Genomic DNA, 18,692 nt, shown 5'->3' with positions numbered 1-18,692 from the left:
GGAATATTACTCAGCCATAAAAAAGAATGAAATAATGCCTTTTCCAACAACATGAATGGACCTAGGGGTGGTCATACTAAGTGAAGTAAGTCAGAAAGAGAAAGACAAATATCATATGATATCACTGATATGTGGAATCTAACATATGACGTGAACTTATCTATGAAACAGAAACAGACTCACAGACATAGAGAACAGACTTGTGGTTGCCAAGGGGGAGGGAGGGTGGGAGAGGGAAGGATTGGGAGTTTGGGATTAGCAGATGCAAACTATTATATAGAGAACAGAAAACAAGGTCCTACTGTAGAGCACAGGGAACTATATTCAATATCCTGTGATAAACCACAATGGAAATGAATATAAAAAAAGAATGTGTATATAATATGTATAACCAAATCACTTTGCTGTACAGCAGAAATTAACACAACAATATAAATCAAAAAATTTAGAACAAACAGAGCTTCCTATAGGCAAGGTCATATGTTCTAAGAGCCATGTCATTTTCACAAAGTACTACAGTGTACATCCCTCTGCCCTTTTTCTTCAAGCTTCTTAAAACTACACTAGGACCAGCTTCTGTAGCCCATGCATTTAGCTAGTCAAAATGATTTGTTCAGCCCATCGATTCCTGAGAGTTCGGGTTTTACGAACAGGAGTCAACAGACGTTGGGCTATGGCAGCTCAGGATAGGAGCCATCCTGCCAAGTGACCTGGAAATTGGTGAGTTGGTAGGGCTCCCTCACCCCCATCTGTGAAGCAGGCAGAAATCAAGCCGAGTTTGGGGACAACACTGTCCTCCTGTCCAGGCTGTGGGGCTGCCTTACAGATGAGGGGCCTCAGCAGTGGGGTCAGACCTCCCTCAGCGGCCACTCAGGCAAGTCTAGAAGGAATACCAAGAAATTAGAGGGGAAACGAAGTGCTTTTCTTCACCAAAGTGCAGCGTTAAAGTTTTAGAGTATCCATTCCAAAAGCAAAAAGTATAGCGATTATCAATTCTGTGTCTGGCATTGCTGGGTGCCAGAGCTGCAGAAAAGAGTACCCTGGATTACAGCCCTGAAGGAGCTGACTCTCTGCTTGGGATAAGCACAAAAGGACTACCAAAGACTAGGGACACCTGTTTTGTAGGGTAGGGGACATTTAAGCTGGACTTTGAAGGATGCATAGGAGTTTGCCAGGAATAGAAAAGGGCAGCAAAGCCCTGGAGAGGTGAGCAGGTGTGGCAGGTTTGGGGATTTGAGTGGAGTAACCAGAACATGATGGGGGTTGGTATCGCATGAGGTGGGAAAGGGAAGGGCCAGATTATGACAACTTTATGCACCATGCTAAGAAGCTTGGTTTCACCCTTTTTTGATAGTCTGGCATTTAGTCTGATCACAAAATAAAGATCTCCTGATGCTCCACTAGAGCTTTGCTTCTAAGCTTCATCTGTTCTCTTAAGGATGAAAAGTGGCTTTCTTCACCCCTTTCTTTTCTTTCATTTTTCATTTTTTTAACCTCTGGTGAAGGTTAAAGGTTTTCTACAAATCTGAATACTCATGGCTATTGTTATGCAGGGGAAGCCCAAAGGCACTGCAAAACACAGCAGAGAGGCCAGTTTCCTGGGGACAAAAGGAACTGTGTGAGATCTGACCGTGGGGCTCTGGCACCAGGGTCAGCTGGGAGGGAGAAAAAAGTGCAGAGTCAGAAACTGAGCTGAAATGGACACTAATATCAGCAGGGAGCCCAGCTGCATGGTCTCCACAACATGTCTCCCACGATGCAGAGTCTATATATCCGCTCAGTGCACGGTAAGTAATGCCGTGCTTCACAGCCCCCTTCCTCTCCCTCTCTTCACTCATCCCCGCCGGCTGTAATACCTGCTGTATACGGCAGCCTCCACATTGTATTTTTCTGACTTTGACCTCACTTGACTCGTGCATCCACCTACCTACTCAGCATCCCCACTCACACTTGACAGATCCTGGTCTCCACATCCCTCATGTGGCAGATTCTGTTTCCCAAAGATAAGCGCCAGGGTATCCCCATTCCATACACTCTTCTACAACGTGATGCTGACACCCTCCCACGGACAGCCGGGTCCGTGTCCCCTCCCCTTGAACCTGGCTGACCTTTGAGACTCCCTCAAGCAATAGAGGACAGTAGAAATGAGCTGAGGGACTTCCGCGGCTGGGGCCTAACGTGCCATGTGCTTTCACCTTGTCTGGGGAGCCTCAGTCTTGGAGCCCAGCCCCCAGGATGTGAGGGAGGTGAGATGTGGGGTTTCTGGCCGAAGGTCTCAGCTGAGGGTCCTGCCCACAGCCAGTATCAACAGCAGGCACGTGCACAGAGCCTCAGATGGTCCAGCCAGCATGTGAGCAGCAGCGACCACGAGGTCCACTCTGAGCTCTGCCCACACGGCAGACTTGTGACCAGAACTGACTTTGGGATGGTCTGTCCCTCAGTGATAGACAGCTGGAACCTCCAACCTGCTCCCCGCGCAGGCTCCCTTTCTCAGATGATAGAACCGTCCTTTACCCCACAGCTCAGGCCAGTACCGGATGCACTGTTGGCTCTTCTCACGTCTCAGATCCAGATCCAGTCGATTCTACCTTCAAAATACACCCAGAGTCCATCCACTTCCTATTACTTCATTGCCCCACCCCCAAGCCTTCATCATCTCGGGGGATGGTGGCAATAGCCCCCGCTCTCCAGCACGCAGGGCCACCCTCCCTTCTTCCACTGTACGTATCCCTCCTGGCATATTCCACATTTACTTATTAATTCCCTCAAGTTCTGTCTGGAGACAGGAGGCAGGAACGTGGCTTTGTCCACTGCTGCAGCCCCAGGAACAGAACGGAGCCCGGAATTGGCGGGCACGTGGAGAATGTTTGCTAACCAGGTGAATGAACAGAACCAGCAGCAAAGGGCACCGTCAGCACAGACGGGAGTGAACAGAGGAACCCGCCGTTGTGTCTGCCTCCTTAGCTCAGACTATTTTTTTTTTCTACTGGACAACACAACCCAAACTGACTTCTTTCGAAGATGTGGCCTTGGACCAGCCACATCTCAGCTCCGAGATTTCCCTTTTCTCCAAAATGGGAATACTAAAACCCGGTCCTTGCAGGGGCCTTTGAAGGATGAGACAGAGTATGAAAGTCCCTGCCACACAGAAGACACTCAGTATGATGTTAGCGTTCTTGTTGTTGTTAAAAGTGAATTGGGGTCAGATTAGGATGTGCTGAGGGGTTTTTATCCTGGGGCACTGGGAGTCATGAAAGGATTTTAAACAGGGAGTTACACAGTTAGAGTTGTGTTTCACAGAGCTCTCTGTGGACCTTGAAGCCTCCTGAAACTCTCTCTAGGACATTCTGTGTACATGGATTATGGACCTCACTGGAGGGAGGGTCCATAGGTCTCTTTAGGTCTCAGTGAGTCTGCAGGCCCATGACGGTCAAGAACCCCTGGGAAGGGAAGGAGATGGTGAGGTAGGCAGGAAGGGGCAGTGGGAGGGATTTCCATGCCATGAAAACATTCAAGCAGACCTCCGGAGGGAACCAGAGCGAGGACCTGAGGCCTCTGGCCAGCAGCCGCGTGAGGGCACCATCCTGGTAGTGCGCCCGCAGCCCCAGTCTAAACTCCAGATGCTGCAGCCTACAAGAGACCCGAGACCAGAAGCACCGAGTTAAACTGCTCCGGGTCCCTGAGCCACAGAAACCGTGTGCAGTAATACCCAGTTATTGTATTCAGACCCTAGTTCTGGTGTAATTCATCACAGAGCAATAAATGACAGATTCCTTTAACTTTCTCCAGCTCTCCTGGGCATCACTGCCTCTGGCTCACTCGATAATCCAGTTTCCGTGATATTCTCCTTTATGATATTTCCCTACATGGACCATGGCAAACTGACATCAGAGCCTAGCTCTTAGCCTCTGCACTGCACGACATCCCAGCTTCCCTTGCATAATAATGCAACACTTGCGCAGAGCTCTACAGCTTACAAAATGCAGCATCACCCTTCATCCTCATGGGAACCTTGGGGTAAGGAAACACTTTTGCATTTCTCCATTTTGTAGTTTAAAATAATGGGGCTCAAAGAAACTGAAGTGATTTGCCCAAGGTCACAGAGGTAGTGCGTGGTAGCTGGAATTCCAAACAGGTCTTCTGATTCCAAATCCCCGCCTCTCTCTCTTAGTCTGCTGGGGCTGCCGTAACAAAATAGGGCAAGTGGAGTGACTTAAAACAGTAGAAATGCATTCGCTCACAGATCCAGAGGCTGGAAGTCCAAAGTCAAGGAGTCAGCAAAGTTCTTCTGGAGGCCCTGAGGGAAGATGTGCTCCCCCCACCCCGCCCCAGCTCCTGGGTTGGTGGCAGCCTTTACCACAAGTCCCTGGTTTGCGGCTGCACCATCTAATCTCTGCTGCCATCCCCATGTGGCCTTCTCTCCTGGTGTGTCTCTCTCCTCTTCTTATAAGGGCAGCAATGTTATTAGATTAAGAGCCCACCCTGAAGACCTGATCTTAACTTACTTCTTAGCTACATCTGCAAAGATCCTGTGTTCAAATAAGGTCCCGTTCACAGGTACCAGGAGTTATCTTCATCATATCTTTTGGGGGGACACAAATTAACCCAGAAAACCTTCATAAATTACATGCTTTCCTAGTAGACAATCCATAGACAATCATCCAACTGGGCCTAAACTGGGAATTCCTGGGATTGTCCTTGCTTTGCCCCAAAGTGCAGCCTGGGGCTCAAGCAGCCTGGGCGAGTCCACGAAGTGCCCACCAGGGGGCACCACTTGACCAGGCAATAACTCCAAAATACCTACGGGTTTATTAAATTCCCTCATGAATTGTTTCTCAATTTTATTTCTTAAATTATGATCTTCAGATTTGCTGGTCCAGAGAGATTCAAGGATTTACTGGTTTTCCAATCACAGATTTCTGAGCAGCTTTGAAACTCATTGCACCCACGCTTGTAGCCATGGACTTGGAGCCACCCTGCGCTGGTAGATTCTTCAGGCAGACAGTGGGTCTCCTCGGTCCTTTAACTGGGCACTCCCTTGGAATAAGCTCAGTTAGAGGAGCCAGGAGCCCCCACTGATTCTGAGATCCAAGTGAACAAAAACATACATGGAGGCGTAGGGTGGCTGTTCCTCCAGGACTGGCTCAAGCTCCTGTCTCGCTAAGGTAAGCTCAACTCTCAGCAAAGTTGCCCAAGAGAAGTCTGCTTTGGCCACCACTTCCCCGTGGGCCCCGTCTCTCTATCCTCCTTCCCGCTCAGACTCATGTGCCACAAACTTGCCCCCGAACCCACTGTACATTGGTTCCCAAAGAGCCCTCAAGTTCCAAGACCACGTCTCCCACAAACAACATCACCAGTTCCCTGAGGGCCATCAGTTACGAAAGGTCCCTCTTTACTCACACGCAAAGTGAAACTCGTAAGCTGTCTGAGAAGGGGCAGAAGGAAAGCCCACAGAAGCAGCCTCAGCATAAGCATCCCTGAGCCCCGGGCCTGGGTGGCTCACCCGTCCTGGGGATGCTGGTGTGCAGTCTCGGCACAGACTGTGGGCTCCCCTGGGACAGTTTAAAGGCTCATCATCATCTCCGTGGCCATCGTTACTGATTCCACACAGGTGACACCAGCTTTCACTCACCCACTCGCTCATCCCACACGTATCTGGGGGCATCTGAAAAGCGCTCCGGTGCTCTGACTGGGTCAGAGGCTCCAGACTTCCTGCCAGGCTGACCCTGAGCCATCGCTCAATCATGGGGTCAGGAGAGTAAAAGAAAGAAAGGAACCGAAGAGATTGGGCTTTAAGAAGGAAATGGACCATCTCAGCAGAGGGGATCAGGGAAAGTCCCGAGTCAAGAGCCTCCTGAGAAAGATGAGGGAGTGAGGAGGGGGCCCTGCAACCCACCCGGTCCCCCCAGCTTTGACGGCTGGTGTCGGCTGCATCCCTGGAGAGAAGCTCTGCTGACTGGGGCAGTGGTGGGGAGCCCTGAGGGGAGGGAGTTGCCCCCAACATGGATAGCTTGAACTTTAGCCCATGGTGGATTTCCAACCCGTCTATACCTCTAACCAGAGAACTAGCTCCCAGCCAGACATCCTCACTGCCAGACACAAAGGCCCCAACACCCACCGCACTTAACATTCCACTCAGCCTCTGCTGCCCTCCATTCCATGCCCCAGAGGCAGTCAGTGCCTGAGTACTTAAGCAATGAAGCGCTACCCACCCCAGCCCACATCAGGATTCCTCACGTGTGGGGACCACCTGCATCAGAAGCCTGAGATGCTTGTTAAAAAAAATGCAGATCCCTGGGCCCTGAGCCAGGATCAGTGAATCAGACCCTCTGAAGATAGGATCCAGAGTCTGTGCTTCTGCCAGTCTCCCAGGCGTTCAGAGACTCTGCAGAAGACTGGTCTTCACTTCGGAGGAGAGAGCAGGACCTGTACTGACACACAGCATTGCTGTGCTGTATTTACAGCTCTGTGGAGCATCTGGGTGATGAAAAGTGTTATTTATGGGTTGAATGGTGTCCCCACCCCACACTCATATGTTGAAGTCCTAACACCCAGGTCCTCAGAAACTGACCTTTTATTTAGGATCAGGACCGTTGCAGATGTAATTGGTTAAGATGAGGTCGTTAGGATTATTAGGACTTAATCCAATGTGACTGGTGTCCTTATAAAAAGGGGAAATTAAAACACAGAGACAGACAAAGGGAGAAGACCACGTGAACATGAAGGCAGAGATCACGGGGGTATCAGTGACCGCCGGGAGCTGAGAGCAGCGGGAACAGATCCCCCTCCACAGCCTCAGAGGGAGCCAGCCCTGCCCACACCTGGATCTTGGTCGAGTTGCCTCCAAGACTGGGGGAGAGTAAATGTCTGCTGTCTAAGCCCCCCGCTCTGTGGTCCTTTGTCACAAAAGAAATGGTATTGGCTACAGTTTGGGCCCAAATAAAGATGTGGAGACCAACAGAAAGGACAGAGTTTGGAGGAGGGAAAGCAGGCTGGAAATAGAGGATATGGTGGGTGTCCTCACAGTAGAAAAACCCACCCCAATCTCATGGAACATATTATGTTTTCCCATGGGAAAGCCAGTAATCTTCTATCAGAACTTCTTAAAAATTAGCCGGGAGAAGATTTAGGAAGAGCATGAAAGAGCTTTTGGGGTGACATGAAGGTTCTATATCATGATGGTTGTGGTTGTTTGTTACACGACGGGGTAAAATTCGTCAAAACTCATTGAATTGTACACAAAATTGATGAATTTTGTTGCATGTAAATTATAACTCAGTAAAACTGATTAAACTGAAAAATCAGCCCAGGAAAGAAAGTTCTGGTTAATTTTGTTTGGTGGCGATTAGAGAGAAAATCCAAGAAGAAAAGAAAAAAAAAAAAAAAAACCCTTGTTTTTGCAAACCATCTTTTTTTTTTTTTTTGCAGTACGCGGGCCTCTCGCTGCCGCGGCCTCTCCAGTTGTGGAGCACAGGCTCCGGACACGCAGTCTCAGCAGCCGTGGCTCACGGGCCCAGCCTCTCCGCGGCATGTGGGATCTTCCCGGACCGGGGCACGAACCCGTGTCCTCTGCATCGGCAGGCGGACTCGCAACCACTGCACCACCAGGGAAGCCCGCAAACCATCTTTTAAACAAGAAACCAGGCTAAAAATAGGCCATTTGATTTAAAACACGGTATGGAAAAGAAATAGAAAAATAGAAGAAAGATAATTCTATAGCATTTTTATCAGAAAATGAAAACACGTGTATTTTAATATCATCAGGCAGATAGTTAATCTGATATGGAAAATATAATAAAAAGAAAACAAAAACCAGAAAATTTTCTTCTCCTTTTTAAAAAAATATTTATTTATTTATTTTTGGCTGCACTGGGTCTTCGTTGCTACGCGCGGGCTTTCTCTAGTTGCGGCGAGCGGGGGCTACTCTTCGTTGCAGTGCGCGGGCTTATTGCGGTGGCTTCTCTTGTTGCAGAGCACGGGCTATAGAGCGCAGGCTCAGTAGTTGTGGCACATGGGCTTAGTTGCTCTGCGGCATGTGGGATCTTCCTGGACCAGGGCTCTAACCCGTGTCTCCTGGATTGGCAGGTGGATTCTTAACCACTGCACCACCAGGGAAGCCCCAATCTTCTTCTTCTGAGTTAAGAACAAAAATTCAAAGAACTCGTGAGTAACCCCTGAATACAAATGCTGTTAAATGCAGAAATATGCAGAGACGCGTTCCTAATGGAACTAATGGACCGTTCACTGGTAAGTTTCAAATTAAAATATGAAGGGGGGAGTGACCACATCACTGAAGTGTACCCATAGCTCCAGCCTCCACTGAACACTATACACTGTGTACTCACGTTGAGCATTTGTGGTATGTTCCGCACACGTAAACAAGTCCATGTGCTTTTAGAGGAGGTTCAAGGCCTTGAGCTTGGTCATGGAGAACAGGATGTTAATTGCAGTGTTGTTTTCTATCTCACAACTGGAAGTCTCCCACTCACATCTCTGTACATTCAGCATTGTGGTGCCCGGGAGAACCTGGGTTTGGTGCATCCTCAGCTGTAAAGGAGGCGAGGGGAGCTACCTGGGCAGGTGTTGTGAGGGTCAAGGGAAGGGACAGAAAGCACCCAGAGAGGCCATCGGCTTTCTTAGGTTCCCCTACTTTCAACAATTTAATGCCTTTTCAAGTCACACCTCTGTGTTTTGGATGTTTTTATACTGCATTTTCTTTCTCTTACATATTATAGATAAAAAGGAGACATGCCTTCTACCAAACGTTAGGTAGATAGCTAGTGGGAAGCAGCCGCATAGCACAGGGAGATCAGCTCAGTGCTTTGTGACCACCTGGAGGGGTGGGATAGGGAGGGTGGGAGGGAGGGAGACGCAAGAGGGAAGAGATATGGGAACATATGTATATGTATAACGGATTCACTTTGTTATAAAGCAGAAACTAACACACCATTGTAAAGCAATTATACCCCAATAAAGATGTTAAAAAAAAAAACGCTTTTCCACTTAAACTTGAAAAAGTTAAGTTCCCAAAAGACCCCCTACATCAACCACCGAAGCTCATTTGGCAGTAAAAACAATAACATTCAGCGGACAACAAGAAATCTAAAACAATAGTTGTTTTAACAACAAAAAAATCCAGCAGCTAATTAGTGTCTTTCCTGTTTGAAAGAAGGTGGTGGGAAGTGGACAGAAGACCTTATAGGAAAGATAAAAAGAAAAGGAAAATAACAGTTTCCAGTTTGACAATCCAGCTGTCTTCTGCATCCATTTCATCCCAAGACGACCAAGCCAATGTGGAGGCTTTTCCCTCCTTCCCTTTTCTTTCCATGAGACCGATCACAACCAGTGCTGCAGATTCCATCGAATTAAGGAATGCTGTTGCCTACATGTGTGAATGAGCTCAAGTGAGTAAAGTACTGAAGTAGAGGACACCTAAAGTGAAACGTCTTCATGAATGTCCACGTGGCTGAGCAGCAAGTTAACCTTTCCTACATGTGCTAAAGAAGAAGAGTTGGGTTTTATTTTATTTACTTTTCCCTGGACTGTGTTGAATGACTATTATCTACAAGTTCAGGCTACTTTTTGCTGAGGATTAATGCACTGGGAGAGCTGAGAGAAAACTGAACAATAGAGCTGTCTTTTTCTTGACCAGTTCACCTTAGTTTCCCAAACTCTAAGTCTTTCCCGAATTCTTTCTCCTTTTTATTGTAGTAAAAGGAACATAACACAACATCCACCATTTGGATCATTTTACAATTCACCGTACCATTCAGTGGAAGTTACTACTGTCACAATGTTGTGCAACTATCACCACTGCCAAGCTGCAAAACATCTTCATCAACCAAGAGGAAACCTACACCCATTTTAAGCAGTCATTCCCTATTTCCCTCTCTTCCAACCCCCTGACAACCACTAATGTATAATATTTTCCGTGTGTATGGATTTGCCATTGCTGGACATTTCGTATAAATGGAACCATACAATAAAAAAAAAAAAAAGGAGACATGCCTTGTTTAGTTTGGCTTTAGAGAAAAACCCCAACATTGACACATACTAGCAGTGAGAACTGGGGCAAAATATGTAATCCATCTAGACCTTTGTTTCCTAATCTACAAAATGAGATAATACCTACCTTAGGAGTTTGTTGTGAGGACTGGGTTTTAGAATACATGTAAAGCACTTAGCACTATACCTATGTTTAATTAAGTCCTCAGTAAATAGTATTAGCTGATACTTTTAAATGGTTTTATTACAGCCTTTCCACAATTACATGGTGGCATATGAAACTACTGACTTTTAAATTTCCCATAAATCAACAAGTTTAAAATTAAGTTTATTATATTAAACTAAATCCAAATTAATAAAGAGCTGCTGAGTTTTATTTCGTTCATTCCTCCTTCAACAGCTACTTAATTATTGAGGGTTTTCTATGTGCCCACTACTACTTTAGGCATGAGGTCAGAGCAGGGAATAAGACAGATAGATACATCCCCTCTCCTTACAGAGCTTACAGCCTAGAGGGGAGCAGATGATATACTAATAAATGATGTACGGGGTAGATGCTGGGGAGACCAAAGGAGGAAGCGTGTGAAGGGCTGGGGAGGAGAGGGAATCACAATTTGATGTCTGAAAGGGAGGGCCTCATGGATGAGGTGACATATAAGCAGAAAACATGAAGGCCCTGGGGGAACAAGCCACATAGACGTCTGGGCAAGAGCATTCCAGGCCGAGGAAACAACACATGCAAAGTCCCTGGGGCCAGAGCCTGCTTGGTGTGTTCAAGACACAATAAGGGGGCCTATGTGATCAGAGCCATGAGACTAGTGGGGGTGGGGGAGGAGAGCATCAGAGGAGAGATAGAGCCCTGGGAAGTGATGAGAGGAAGGGTTCTGAGCAGAGCGTGGCCACCCCCCCCATCCCTGGCTGCTTCAAAGGATTGTTCTTTTTGTTTTTATCTACATTTTAATAGGTTCGCTCCAGCAGCTGTGGGAGAGCAGACAGCAGGGAGGCCAGTTAGGGGCACGTGGGTGAGGGGGCAGCACAGTGGGCAAAGGTGATTCTGAAGGTGGAGCCAGGGGGACTTGCTGATGGCCAAACACGGGCACGAGTGACAGAGCGAAGCTGAGGACTCCAAGGTTTTGTCCTGAGCAAACTGCCGTTCGCTGAGACAGGAGAGCCTGCAGAGAGCACAGGCTTGCTGAGAACGTTGGATGTTTGGGGTTTATTTTGTGAGTAGTAAGAAACCTAATAGGTGTTCAAGTAAGAGATATCAAGTAAGCGACTGTATACAGAAGCCCAGGCAAGAAGGAGACCTGGCAGCATCAACTTTACCAGATATTTAAAGCCCTGCGACTGGATGCGATCAATAATGAGGCAGTGAGTGGGGATAAGAGATCACAGCCTGAGGAGGAGGCAGCACCCCTGAGCTGGGCAGACAGAGCGGGAGTCCTCGGGGCCCAGTGAGGAAGGGGCAGAGCTGTGCAGAGAGGGGGTCAGAGCCTCCAGGGGTCCCTTCATGCCTTCATCTATGGACCCGCACAGGCCTGCAAGGAAGCTACCTGGGGCCAGGGGAAGGGTCCCCTGCGGAGAGTGGAGGGGAGAATCCCCAGCACCCACCCAGGGCCCAGGAGAGCGCCTAAGTCCAGAACCACAGTGGGTCCTCAAGTTCAAGGACACTGGGTGGAGTCGTCAGAAGGTGTTGGCCTCAGTAATGGGGCAAAATGCTGCTCTGGGCCCCCACAAAAGCTTAAAAACAGGACTGAAAGCATCAGACTCTTTCCAAATAGCTTAACTGTATCCCAGAACAAAGTACAGCAATACTTACATATATAAACAAAGTAAACTTCTCAATGTCTGGCATCCGATCAAAAATTACCTGGCATGGAAAACATTACTCACAACAAGGAGAAAGGCCAACCAATAGGAACAGCTTCAGAAATGACTCAGATGCTAAAATTAGTAGAAAATGACATGAATACCATTATTAGAACATATTCCATAGGTTCAAGATGCCAGAGGTGAGACCAAGCACTGAACATGGTACACACACACCAAGGTGAACTTCTAGAGATGAAACTACAATATGTGAAGTGGAAAATACACTGGCTGGGGTTAACAGCGGATGAAATACTGCAGGAAAGATTAGTGACTTTAAAGGCAGGGCAATAGAAATTATCCAAAATGAAACACTGAAAGAAAGACTGGCCAGGAAGGAAACAGAGTAGCCGTTAACTGTGGACAAATTCAAGTGCCTGATACATGTGTGATGCAGTTACCAAGGCAGAAGAGAGGGGAGGGGCAGAAAGACTATCTGAAGAAATAATGGGTGAAAATTGTCCAAATCTGATAAACACTATAAACTCACACACACACATAAAACAAAACAAAGAAATGTAATGAAACTGGAGGACGAAAACCATGAAGAAAACCACATCATGGCACATCATAATCAAACTGCTCAAATCAGAGATAAAGATAAAATCTGAAGAGCAGGCAGTGATAAAAAGATACCGTGCATACAAAGGAATAAAGATAAGAATGACAGCAGACTTCTGATCAAAAACAACATAAGCCAGAAAACATTTTATTAGGGGTAAAAAAAAACCATTAATTTAGAAATTGAAACTTAGCAAAAATATCATTCAAAAACATAGATAAAAAAATATTTTTTTAGGGTTTCCCTGGTGGCGCAGTGGTTGAGAGTCCGCCTGCCGATGCAGGGGACACGGGTTCGTGCCCCGGTCCGGGAGGATCCCACATGCTGCAGAGCGGCTGGGCCCGTGAGCCATGGCCGCTGAGCCTGTGCTCTGCAACGGGAGAGGCCACAACAGTGAGAGACCCGCGTAACGCAAAAAAAAAAAAAAAAAAAAATTTTTTTAGATGTACAAAAGCTGAAAGAATTCATCAGCCACAGACCTGTGCTTCAAGATCCACTGAGGGAAGTCCTTCAGGCAAAAGGGAAATGACAGCAAGTGGAGATGTGCATTCACACCGAGGGCTGAGGGGTCCTAGATATGCTACCTATGGGCTCAATACGAGATGCTGGGTCTTATTGTTTAAACCTATTGAAAAGGGAATTTGCTGGAAAATGTGGTAAAAACATACAGTGGAGTATACAGGAAGGAGATTCTGACACATGCTACAACATGGCTGAATCTGAAGGACATGACGCTCCGTGAAATAAGCCTGTCACCAAGGACAACCGTGTGATTGCATTCACATGAGGTCCCCAGAGCAGTCAAATTTACAGACCGAGAAATGCAATGGTGGTTGTAGGAGGCAGGGGGAGGGGAATGGGAGCGGAGGGTGCAGAGTTACATTTCCACAAGATAGAAGGAGTTCTGTGGATGGAGGGTGGTGATGGTCGTACAATGTGAATACAGGTGACCCTTGAACAGTGCAGGTTTCAACTGCGTGGGTCTAGTTATACATGGATTTTTTTCCATAAATACACAGTGGACTCTCCATATTCATGGGTTTCGCATCTACAGATTCAGCCAACCATGGACTGAAATTTCTCTCTGTGGTTGGTTGAATCTGTGGCTGTGGAACTATGGAAACAGAGGGTCAACTGCACCATGCCATCCTATCTAAGGGACTTGAACATCCATGGATTTTGGTATCTGCAGGGGCTGCTGGGACCAATTCCCCCACGGATACCAAGGGACCGAATGCCTCTGAACGGTACTCTTCAAGGCAGATGGTTGATGGTCAGTTCTATGTGTATTTTACCACAATTTTAAAAACAGAGGAAATTGCCGCTTAAAGCAAAAATAGTAACAGCATATGTGGGGTGTATGAGAAATATGGGGGTAGAAGATCCCCAGCAGCACGGGTGGGGAGAATGGGGGTGAGCTGCCAGGAATGGCAGGTGGCCAGTGGTGAGGCGAAGACCCGGTTATAAACCCTAACGCAACCACTCAGATAACCTCACAAGCAGTTATTCCTAATAAGCAAACAGCAGGCAAAAGAGAATCGTAAAAAAAAATGCTTCTGTCCACCTTAAAGGCCTGGAAGCAGTGACACCCCAGTCGTAGTGACCACAGGTGTACACAGATACCAGAAATTATCAAACCGTGTACTTTAAATTTCAGCTATACTTCAACAAAGTTGTTTAAAATAAAAGCGGGATGAGCTGCCTGCACAGGCGAGACCTCCTGGGCGGCGGGGATGTCACATCTCTCCACGTACCCCCTTCTCTCCTTCTGCAGCAGTAACGACATTGTGCGCTCTGACATTAGGTGTGGCCACGTCACTTGCTGTGTCCCGCAAAATGTCAATGAAAGTGATTCTATCAGTTCCTGAAGGGGTCCTCACGAGCTAATGCATGTGGTGCCCAAGAGACAGCAGGAGCATGTGTGTAGCTGAGACTTGGGGCACCTGGGTCTACCAATGCCAGGTGGAGCTGAGCTTCTGCCAGCATGAGTGCAGCAGGCAGTCTGAGTGAGAGATGGACTGCATGCATGTTGGGACACCTTTGTTACTACAGCTAACTTAGCCCATCCTGACTGAGTACCCCGACACCACACAGGTCCCATTACAGTGGAAGTTCTGTTTGGCACTAGAAGGCAAACCTGTCCAGTGGCCTCTGAGGTCTCTTCCACCTTGAAGACATGAGTTACGTGTCACAAGTGTCAGCAGCCTGGGTGTCTAACTAAGGTTCCCTTTCAAGCCTCCACCGACTTGTGCAGAGCTCAGTGCCTCTCACAGCATCACCCAGGTATTGCTGAGTCCCCGAATACTCAGACACAGGTTGGCTCCTGTCCCCCACCTCCTTCAGTTATCAAGGAAAATCACAGTGACACAGAGACTGTGACCAGTGCCCCCGCCAAGGATGCCACGTCCCTTTGTTCCCAGTGTCACCGCCCCCCAGAATGTCAGGGTCATGCTGGATTCTCATCCTGAGCCCTTTCTAAGGCTCCCCTCCAGGGGACCAGGCCGCCGTTCTAGGTCTGACCCTTGTCTAGGAGCCCATCTGTCCCCACTGGTTCCTCCAGAGATTCAACGGCCCCTACCCATGTGGGCCTCTGCCAGTCCTGGGGTACAGGACTCCTTGTGAGGCTGCAGCCCCTGAGGCTCCTAATTGCTCGTTAAATGTGACACACTGCCAGGGAGCAAAAAGGAAAGTACCAGGTGCTTCCAGGCCCACTGACCTGAGGAGGGGTGGGCAAGACCTACTTTGGAAGAAATCCTTCTCCCTTCATTTCCATTAGACAAATTTCCGATGTGCCTAGGATTTTGGAAGGCTCCCCTGAAGAGAAAGGAGAGAATAACTGGAGAGAACACAAATTAATTTTGCAGTAAGTTTCCCTTCCACACAATCAATGGTACCTCAGAATCAAAGCAGTCTCCAAGAATATTTAGGAGAAATGTATTTTCTCTCAAAGATCCAACGCTGCTGAGATGCAAATCATCTTTCACATTATTATTCAAGGAAGTTGGGCTCCTTCCAACCTCAGCTCTTGAGTACTTCCCTTTCAAGTTGTGATATGCGGCTTTGTATCTGCAAACTAGAACAAAAATGGCTTCTCTGGGTGGTTTTCCCAAAACAAATAGTCTTTTCCATAGGCCTATCTAAGCATTCGTTTTCCACAGTAAAGAGAACTGCTCTCAGCTTTGAAACAGTCGCTTAATTTCTATCACTCTGTCCAGGTTTCACAAATCATGAGGTCCAGTTTCGATAACTCAGTGATTCCTTTCTTATTATCCACAGAAGTTCCTGACAGGAAGAAGCCTTAGATGTGAAGAATGGGATCACTGTCTTTCCTCTGAAATAGCTCTAATCAGAGTCAGTCTGCTATACACAGGAGTGCAAATCAAACCTAACTTGCACAAAGCCAGATGAGAAAACAACAGTGTCCCAGCCACTGAACAAGGGATATATACAAAAGAATTCCAGGAAATTACAGTTCGCACCACATTTCAGGATGGGGCCTCCTCTGTGATTTAGAAGCAAGGATATCTCTTTTCTGCTAGCATCAGACAGAAGAGTAAAATGCCGAGCCAGATAGCCTTTGGAGGGGAGGGGAAGATCTCGGGAAGGTCTGATGCCAATTTGGAGGACAAAGCCACATGGGCTTGAATAAAATGCGTTTCCTGGCATTTTCCCCACCATCCAAGTCGCTTGGGAGCTTAGCCAGGGCATATTTTTAGTATTCTACTGTGTCTTTTGAACAAGGTTGGGTCTTATGAGATACCACGTGGCCCTGGTCATGCTCCGATGAAGCAAAATCCCAACCAAAAATCACTTCAGTAAATGTTTATCGCTGCATTTCCAACAAAGGGGATTCTGAATTCAGTTGTGCTCCTTAAATCAAAATATTCAACCAACGACTCGTACCCGTAAAAATGCGTCCGCGGCTGAGAGCCCAGAGATGCTTCCTGCCCAAAGGCCACATTCCCTAAAGTGAGGTGCAGGGGGGGCCAACGTCTACAGTCTTCTGGGGACTTTTTGGAACCGGTACGTCCTAAGCTTCTGTCAGTTTCCCCCAGAAGCCAGCTCGGCCCCAGCGGCGACGGCCCCGGCAGGTCAGCCTGCCTCCCCGCCCGCAGGGCTGGCCTCCAGCTGGACACCTGAGGCCACGCACGGCCTCCTAGTTACACATTCACCCCGTCCCCGGGTTGATCATTCCAGCGCGGAGGAAGTCCTTCCCCGGCCGAGCGCCCCAGATGACGACGACCAAGCCTTTACCGAGGCGACCAACCTGGCAAAGCGCTGCCTTCCTCGCCAGTGCAGGCACTTTGCCTCCTCTGCGCGAGAAAGGACCCCGCTGTCCCAGCCCCTGTGCCCACCCCGTCACCCCCAGGCCTGCGGACCGCCCTCCCTTCGCCGCCCCCCCGCGCGCCGCCCCCCCCGCGCGCCGCCCTCCCCGCGCGCCGCCCTCCCCGCGCGCCGCCCCGGATCCTCGGCGCCCATCGGCCCTCCCCGCCCCGGCCTCCCCGCGCGCACGCGCGACCACATTGGGGGCCGGGCCTCGCGCCCCTTCCCTCCTCCCCTGCCCGCTCCGCCGCGTCCTGACCGGTGGGGGGGCGGGGCCGTGCGCCTGCGCGGAGCGGACAGTCTGGCGGGGCCGCAGCCGCGGAGTGGCAGGCAGTTGCCGTGGGGACCGCGGGCCCCTCCCTCCTCCGGTCCTCTGCCCGTGGCGTTCCCCACCAAGGTGCGGCCGACGACCCGGCTTCCCTGCCGCCGGCCCGGCGGAGCTGCAGACGGTGCCCCGCGAGAGGCGGAGCCGCTCCCAAGATGTCGCAGACGGCCATGTCCGAGACCTACGGTACGAGGCGGGGGCGCGGGCCGGGGCGCGGGTTCCCGGGCTTGCGGGCCGGGGTGGGGTGCTGGGGGCCTGGCCTTGCGGGCCGGGGTGGGGTGGGCGCGGGCGGCGGGGCGCGGATCCGAGTGCCGGGGCGCCGGCCGGCCGAGTGTGGCCAGTCTACGTGATCTGCTTCTCCGAGGGTCCTCTTGCTGGTTCTCCGCGTTCACGCCGGTAGGGTTTCCCTTTCTTAGTCTGATATCAGTAGTCAGGGTTTGGGAAGCCAGTTGGAGACTCGGCTTATCTGCGATATTGTCCCTAGCAAGGGATGTGAAGGACTTGAGGCGACGCCTGCAGTTGAGTGTGCTCCTCGGCTATTGCGCTTTGAGCTTTCCTAGATTGGAAGTCTTCCTTTGCACTGAAATTACAAGGACTTATCGATAGGCAAGTTCATCCATTTCTATTTCCAGAGACTTTTCAGGCTGCGTGATGGCTCTTTATAAATGTGTCTTTTTAAGACCACAAGCACCTCCGAAGCACAGCCCAGTCTGCTTGATCTTTGCTTCCTCTGTAGCACCCACACCTGAAGGCACCCAAGAGAGACTTTTTTTTTTTAATAAACGAAAGCCTTCCCAATTCATAAACTGTTTGTTTTTGTCCTGCGTGGTAAAAATAAACAACATAGTACACTTCTGCTTTGTATCAAGGTTGATGAGGTGTTCACCAGTCTGGAATCACTCTCAGATGTGTGCATTCTCAGGTTAAGTCTGATTTGGACTTTGCAGTCCCAGGGAGGGGCTCCAGTTCAAAACCATTACTTCTCGTCAAATCAGTCATGTCTCCTCCGTGTGTCCTGACATGCTGCCCCCTTTCCCATCAACAGATAGGTGTGGACCGGCTTTATGGGCCGGCATGGTTTACAACACTACAAGGTACCCACCGGCACTGCTCTGCTCTCAGGGAGTTTACGGTCCGGGGGGGGATACAGTGTTAATCCAGGTATGATACTAATGAATGTTAAAAACTTAAGGCAGGAGTTCTGAAGGAATGTGGTCTCTGAAGGTATGTTAGAAAGAAACCTGACCCAGACCCAGGCCAGGGAGGCGTTAACCAGTGTGCACATACCCAGGCCCTGAGGGATCCAGGGTCCCGGTTAGAGGAGTGTGGTTGAGGCCCCTTGGCCCCTGGGCATTTGCTTCACCTTCAGCCACTCCTGTGACTGGTACCTGCCCTGTTCTTGGTAACGCTGGGAGCAGGATGGCTGTTCCTAGAAGGCTTAGGAAGTCCGACAGGACGTCCCTGGCTTGTAAGGATCAGTGTCATGGGAGCTTCTGATGCTACAGCACCTGTCACATCCACGTGGTCTGCCTCTGTCTGTAGAGAACCACAGTCAGATTTCCTAAAGAAAATCCATTTCTCCAGCAAGTTTTGGTTATGCTTTTGCTT

The 18,692-nt window shown here is 49.1% G+C and overlaps 1 protein-coding gene across 6 annotated transcripts in view; it reads left to right on the top strand.

The window, feature by feature from the left end:
* The first annotated feature begins 17,033 nt into the window (after nucleotides 1-17,033).
* RAB4A (RAB4A, member RAS oncogene family) overlaps nucleotides 17,034-18,692 on the top strand; it is a 95,962-nt gene continuing 94,303 nt past the window's right edge. For all 6 annotated transcript variants that reach the window (XM_060286282.1, XM_060286284.2, XM_030839620.2 and 3 more), the window contains exon 1: nucleotides 17,034-17,270. In XM_060286282.1, the coding sequence (XP_060142265.1) occupies nucleotides 17,240-17,270 (31 nt within the window). In that variant the 5' untranslated portion in view covers nucleotides 17,034-17,239. The remainder of the gene's footprint in view (nucleotides 17,271-18,692) is intronic.

Source organism: Globicephala melas, chromosome 16, assembly GCF_963455315.2.
Source record: "Globicephala melas chromosome 16, mGloMel1.2, whole genome shotgun sequence".
NCBI lineage: Eukaryota > Metazoa > Chordata > Mammalia > Artiodactyla > Delphinidae > Globicephala > Globicephala melas.
Note: the sequence above shows the minus strand (reverse complement) of the source record. Positions and strands in the feature narration are given on the sequence as shown.